General features: G+C 36.4%; 1 protein-coding gene across 4 annotated transcripts in view; it reads right to left on the minus strand.

Annotated features, from left to right (window-relative positions):
* The window catches only part of LOC122254045 (tectonin beta-propeller repeat-containing protein 2), a 24,443-nt gene that overhangs the window by 9,158 nt on the left and 7,785 nt on the right, over window positions 1-7,500 (minus strand). For all 4 annotated transcript variants that reach the window (XM_043017528.2, XM_043017519.2, XM_086536533.1 and 1 more), the window contains exons 5-11: window positions 6,545-6,674; window positions 4,914-6,244; window positions 3,400-3,542; window positions 1,095-1,284; window positions 790-922; window positions 535-674; window positions 1-70 (exon numbers count right to left, since the gene is read on the minus strand). The exon at window positions 1-70 is cut by the window's left edge and continues 90 nt beyond it. In XM_043017528.2, the coding sequence (XP_042873462.2) occupies window positions 1-70; window positions 535-674; window positions 790-922; window positions 1,095-1,284; window positions 3,400-3,542; window positions 4,914-6,244; window positions 6,545-6,674 (2,137 nt within the window). The remainder of the gene's footprint in view (window positions 71-534; window positions 675-789; window positions 923-1,094; window positions 1,285-3,399; window positions 3,543-4,913; window positions 6,245-6,544; window positions 6,675-7,500) is intronic.

Genomic DNA, 7,500 nt, shown 5'->3' on the forward strand with positions numbered 1-7,500 from the left:
TCAGGACCCATATAGCTTCAGGTCGCTGTGCTACGCTGACAACACACTCTGTGTCTGCCACATCTAGAGGCTGAAGATGAACGTCAATGTGAATGTTATAAATGTAAAACATTACAGACAATCGAGTTTTAATGATCCTGAATAAACAGAACAAGATGTGATTTTAAACTTTATCACAAGAATGCCAACTGCTGGTATACAACCTTATCTATTCATGCCTATGAAATGAGTAAAAAATAATAATAATAAAGCTATGAAGCTATGAAATGCTTCCAGAAATTTCAGATTAATTTCTAACAAGGTTCTATTCATTTGGAGAATGGAACCTGTAGATGACGCACACTTACAACTTAAATGCACTCTATTTATTGACAAAAGTAAGGCAAATCAATATTTCCCCTACAATGTTTCACAAACAATTCTTACAGCTGGATTTATATACAATAAAGTGAATCTCTATCCACAACTTAGAGCAATGCTACAAGTACAAAATCATGTATAAATACACCATAAGCAAACAGATCTATAACCTACCACATAATTAGAAGTGTTGGGGTTGACAATGAACAGCTGGCCCTTTGGAGATAGGCAGCAGATAGCACCTTGATCCATGTAAACCCCTTCTGCGCATACAGTCGACCAACTTTCTTTGCTAAATACATTCCACACATGCCCTACAATAAATAGTGATTAAGTATTATAAAAAAAAATATATGAGGCTATTATTTCCTTACATTATACATGAAAATATAAATACTTATCAAAAATAGTCTAATCTTCATCATTTACCTTGTACATCTGTAGTGTGGGTGTATATATAGTTCTTCCCTCTCTCCGCTAAATAGATTCCCTTGGATGACAGACTTAACATAGTAGATCCTAGTTCACTGGTTTGTTCCATCATGTAGTCACTGGTAGCAACCTGCCAAAGTGCAAATCCTAGATAGTCAAAATAGTCTTCACAATATCTAAGAAAATATGTACACTCGAGACTTTTATCAAAATATTATCTCAATAACATGTTATTTACTGTCTATCTTCAATCCCTGCCATTTTCTTCATCAATACTGAAGAAGCATATGCCTTTCCCTCACCTGCCACCACTTCGAATCCCTTCCCTGAGGGTATTCGGCGCAAACGCCAGCCCGGAAATAGACCCTGCCCTGCATGTCCACAATCCAGCCCCAATTCCCAGGTCCTAAGGCAAGATCCTTGACCTTCAGTCCTTGGCTCTTCATCAGGCCCCACTCATGCCCCATGGGAGACTGGGTGCTCACTCCTATTCTGTAAAATCATGATACACCATTAATGAGCAAGAGAAGATCTCTACAAGTATGTCAGGCACTCACTAGACTTTTCGCAAGAAACTGGAAAGAAATATAACTAAGACAGAACAGAAATCTATAACAATATAGAAACCATAAATAATTCATAATGTAATGAAACTTCTACAATATCTGCATCAAAAATGGGTACATATACATTCACACATCAACACTTTATCCACATTCATGACAATAGATGATGATTACATACATTTCCAGTCTTTCTTAATCATTACTGATTATGAATCTAAGGTAAACACATTTTCTTAAAATGTATACTCATTGAAAATATGCTCTTTTGTGGGTGATGCATGGTAATCTTTAGCCCATTTGCAACCATGCAGGATTCATGTAATGTAAGTCTTCATAGAGTCCACACACAATTAATCCACGTGAAAAGTAAGCTCCAACAGCTTATGCACAGTATAACTATTCCCCTTATGATGTTCATCTCAAATACTATCGCTGCTGAAAATTATGATCATGCTTGGTAAAATCTCAATCTTACTAAACAATAAAAAGAAAAAAATATATATCAAAAATTATTTACAACTATCATTGACTTGGTCATGCCTACTACTCTACTGGTTAAATAATAAATATTTCCAGAATGGCTTCAAATCACTTTTCTTGTCATCAATAAAAGGTGCTAAATTGGTTGATAGAAATAAATAAACGTATCCTTCTTCTATACAAAAAGTTCTTTATCTTATATAGGCACGTATATTCAGTTTTCATATTTCTCCCACTGACTCCTGACAGTGCGATAGACGCTTATCAGGACAGAGTCAGCTGGGGGAGGTGGAGGTTATTGTTAGGCCTAAATAAGGGGACCAAGAAGTGTAAAGGTATGGCACTTGGATGGGGCAGAGTACCCTTTCTGTCCCATCCCATTACAAAAGGAGCAAAGGGTAAGTCCATGATTTTTCTTTTCTTTTTTCTTCTTATTTTATGTGTGAGTTTGTATAACTGCTGATTCATTTGCAAGGATGTTTTTACTCTTTTTTTTCAAATTCTGAATATAAGCCCAGCTGTGAAAAAGTGAGAGGATGCAGGACTTCCCACATGAAGGGATTAATGACCATAACATGCATGATTACTAATTATTAAGCAACATTATCCATTCATCTTTGTACCGCCTTGATCAATACATCTTTTTCAATCCTGGATGTCACGCTAGGATGGCCCTGACAGGAGCCACTAGTGTTACTTTTACAAGAGTTTCAACCAAATAAATAAGTAAACCCTAGAATTAGTATAAAATGAAGAACTAACAAGAATACTTCCCCAGTAGAACATAATCGTTGGGGAAGCTTTAAAAAAAGGAGGATTACACAACCATACTTAACTGAAAACAACTTCTAACAACCCACATCCTTAAACCCAGCTTGAAGTTGTGATCTCTGGCATAAATGACCAAAGAGGGAGGGGGAAAATAAGGGTGGCTCTCTAAAAGTTCATCTAGAAAACAGAAAGGATGAAAGAAAGAAAAATATTATGAGCTCAACATTCATCATTCCATACTTAGATATAAACAGGGCAAATATGAAACTCAACTTCCATGTACATCATGATGAGTGAAAACACAATAATAACAAAAACAAAAAAGAAAAAGAAAAGTAAATTAGAAAATATAAATAGCTAATAACTTATATTTGTACAAAATTAATTAGGTCCAATTTAATCATGATAATGACTTCAGCACATTAATTAAATATCATGAAAACCATGAATTTATTGGCTATGCAAATGTGATTATATAATAAAAAATAAAAGTTTTTCAACTTCTTTACATTCATTATGATACTAATCAAATCTTTTTCATAAACATTTTCTATGAAGTCAGACAACAAACAATACATATTTGCTACAGCTCAAACATACAGAAGGACCATTACATAATGAACGACTAAAACACAACTTTCCCTGTCTAAACTCCCTGCAAAACACCTTGTACCAAAACCCTCATCTCAATCTTTCTAGTCAATCAAGAAACCACACAAAACTGCTATCACTTTATTTCCTATTGCAATCAATAAATCAAAGCCATGTATATTAAAAATTCAGAACACACCTGAAAGCCACCTGTCCTCTGTCAGTCAGGCCCCAAACTACTCTCGCATGACACACCACCTTGACCAGCTGGAACTCCTTGCATGAGATGGTGTATTCAACTCCACATGGACTTCGGCTGCTCAATCCCAGCTGCACGCAAACCTGTGAGAATAAAAAGTTGGGAAATGAATATCGGATTTCACAAGTACCTATTTTTGCAAATTAATAAAGGTTATGCATTACTTTTACATTATGTATGGCTCTTCTGTGATCAAAATGCATCCTATGGAATAATGTGAGTCTACTGAAATGCTTTCCCCACCAACAGTAACTATGAGTTTATTTAAAGTTTAATGTGTAGACATCAAATAAGTAACCAGATTCTAATTCCTTAATAAGTCTCCAGAAATGAATATAATTTGCATTCATAATCATTCATCTGTTCAAATTAACAACAAAATATGAACATTAAATAAAAAAAACAATAAATTCAAATATAAGATACAAAAAAAAAGTCTTTTCGTGGCACTCTACAATAAGAACTGAGAACAGATTGTCAAAAGGTTATTAGCATACACCACAGAGAGAAGAGGAACAGACACTGACATCTGAAGACAACAGCAGAAGAGGAATGGACAAATTCAGCTACAGAGTTGTTAAAAAATACATGTTGAGTATTGTCTAACACAGACCCACCTTTTTGAAAACGATAATTCAGATAAATACTACAGTCATTCATAATTCAAAAGAGCCCAATCTTTTTTTCTTTCCTTTCTGTTCTATGACACTTAATTGGGTATTAGTAAACAATATAGCTAAGATGGTTCAGCTCTGCTCCCAAAGACATTCTCACACTAAGATTTTCCTGGGCTAGGGACACCCAGACTGGCTTCAAAACGTAGTTAGTGACATGAGTCATGATAGCCTCTACCATATTTTTTCTTCGTGTTTTTCATGTTGTTAAAGAGAAAAAGAAAACATAGATTTCTAAATATGATGATTCAAAACACAGTTACAAAAATTCACAGCCAGTTTCTATTTTTTTTTATATATCTGCTATCTCAGTATAGATTAATGTTTTGTAAAACAAACAAACACACACAAACACACACACACACACACACACACACACACACACACACACACACACACACACACACACACACACACACACACACACACACACACACACACACACACACACACACACACACACACACACACACACACACACACACACACACACACACACACACACACACACACACACACACACACACACACACACACACACCTGTATAATAATTATATCAAACATCTTTCTGAGACCATGCTTGTCAAAATGCGGCTGAGCTCCAGTTCCTTTAGCACCCTAGATTGCAGGAATTGCATGATATCTAGTCAGGTAAAATGCAAAGAACAACTCCAACCATAGTCACACTCATGGGCAAAATCCATCTCTTCTGGAGAAAACATACTAATGATTATCACGCTAAATACATCCCTCATCTTAGATCAGCCTCCTTTGCTCACCTGTCCTTCTTCTCGTGTGTACCAAGCCAGTTCATCATCAAGGCTCATCTGCTTCACATTCCGAGCAGCTAACGACATCTTTGCAGGCGAAACGACTTCCAAGGCAGGCGATCCAACGGCATATGCATGGCCGTCAGATCGTATCCAAAGAACAGAATTGTTAGGAGATAGTGATATATCTGTTACTTTTGCCGTCAGCTTCACCTTTCTCCAAGCGTGACTGCTGGAATCATTACTAACATTCTTAAAGTACAAACAACCACAGTCATCCAGGAAGGTTATGGTATTTTCAGAGACACTCAAACTGAACACACTGCTTGGAATTCTCTGTTTGACCCAACCACCTGTCATTTCCTCATTCTCATACTCATGATTATCATGAAACTCCACTGTTGAGTACGACCAACTTATGTCAGCTACTTCAGAAGAGTCTGTCACTGTTATCATAGTTCTAGGTTCACTTGTGTTATTTTCTTGGCTTTCAGTGTGGAATCTATTTCCAGGAAGAGACACCAGACTACTTCCTGAAGGAGGACCGTAACTCAGACAACTCAACCGATCTTCACTGGTGTTACTCTCTATTCTTTCTCCCCCATCATTGCTGCCTAGTGAATTCCCATCAAAATTGTTTTCTACATTAGACTCATGTACTTTCTGACTAGATGAGTCTGGTCCACTTTCGAAAGAACTAAAACTATTCTCGGAATAGAACTGGGCGAAAAAGTCCTCATACACAGGTCCATCTGGTACAGGGGATTGTTCCTTCACTGTGCTTGGGGTTGAGCATCCTCCACTTTCAATGCTAAGCTCCCTATCCATGCAATGGCGACTCTCAATATCATACAGTTTTTTCTCTCCCTTGTTAGCACTCTCATGGTCCATCTTGAGACACCCAAGATCAAGAATCTCTGCTAACAAGATTTCCTTTTGTTCTATGTTAGATTTAAAGTCTTCATAAGTTCTGTTATCTGCACTCTTTAGATCAAACTCAGCCTCATGGCTGTTACTCTCTCCTCTTTCACTGTTTCCTTTTGCTCCAAGTTCCTGCTCATCCTCTGAAGTCTGGCCATGGCCTTTAGCATCTCTACTCCCTCCTGAGCCACAATCAACATCTTTCTCTTCCCCTGTATCCTCCAAAGCTTGCAATTTGCCAGACTCTGTGAGCGTAGTTGACAAGTCCTGCGGCATTGCTCCATGAGAAGGAGAAACGGAGCTATGAGACAAGGCCACGGAAGGACTGGAAGGCAGCTCACTGCTGGTAGCATCACTAAAATCAGACTGCGTTGATCTGTAGCTGTTAATACTCATTGTATCTGGTGATGGTGTTGCATCTAAAAAAGAAAAAGAAATAAAACAACATTGATAAAGATTAATTTCATCAGAATATAAAATATACAGTGTTACTGTACAACCCAGACAGCATACCTGAGATAAAAGCAGGGAAAAGAAGAGAAAATCCCAACTTATATACTTTCTCTTACCAGTAAACAATTCAGTCCATGCTTTACCATATCTTACAAAATTTCTATAAAAAGTTTCTATTAAGAATATTTACATCATTCTTATCTAAGACATTAAGTTATCCTGCATATTACTAGTACTAGATAACAGAACTAACAGTAGAGGCTTACCATATCTTCGTTTGTTCTTTTTCTTTGACTTGTCTCTCATAACTAAGGGCTCGGCATCTGCTCCCTCCTGAGCCACAATCTGAGAACTTGTGACAATCTCCTCCAAATCCCCAATAACTTCGCGCTCTCCCTGATACACAAGGAGGAAGGATAAGAACATTTTACACAGATCATAAATAAAGGATTAATTGCCCATATATCTTATAGGCTACTCTCTGCTAATACACTTTCTGAATTCTATAAAAATGTAATTGAAATTTGAGACTGCCCAATGCAATGCAGATGGTTATATCAAATCAAATAATTATACTAAGATATATAATGCTAAACTCAAATATACTGTGTTTTGCTATAGTATGGCAGAAAATGTTATTTCTCTTTTATACAGTGCTGTTACTTGAAGTTCTACAAGTAACAGCCATCCTAGGCTGTCTTACGTTAAACCTGTGGGCCATGAAAAACTTCTAAGCTGAACTGCAATCCTTTCCCATATAATGTAAAAGCACATAGATGACTATAATAAAAAGAAAGCACATGCAGTATCTTATCCATGGCTCATATTACATCTATTACACAAGCTAATTATATTTCTAGACATTATTTGATATCATCATGTTCAGTTCAAAACATCTACATGATAATCTGAGAGACAGAAAAGTGGGCCATGTGACTAGATGAGAATGAAAGAACACTGGATTCTAAACTTCATTTCACTGCTGTGGCTTAGCAGTTCACATTCATTTATTTTCAACTCAATATTCTACATAATTATAAATACACAATAAATACATGATTTATTACAATACTGATTATGATGAATGTTATATTTTTGCTCATTTGCTTTCATAATAATAGAGCAACTTTTTCAACTTTGATGCTCTATTGTTTGGCAACTATTTGACATTCCAACTCAAAATATACTTCTTCTGGCATGTAAACCTAAGCCCTCCATACAG

The sequence above is a fragment of the Penaeus japonicus genome, unplaced genomic scaffold (genome assembly GCF_977035675.1).
Source record: "Penaeus japonicus unplaced genomic scaffold, GWHDUDI00000001_assembly GWHDUDI00000001, whole genome shotgun sequence".
In the NCBI taxonomy this organism is placed as follows: Eukaryota; Metazoa; Arthropoda; class Malacostraca; order Decapoda; family Penaeidae; genus Penaeus; species Penaeus japonicus.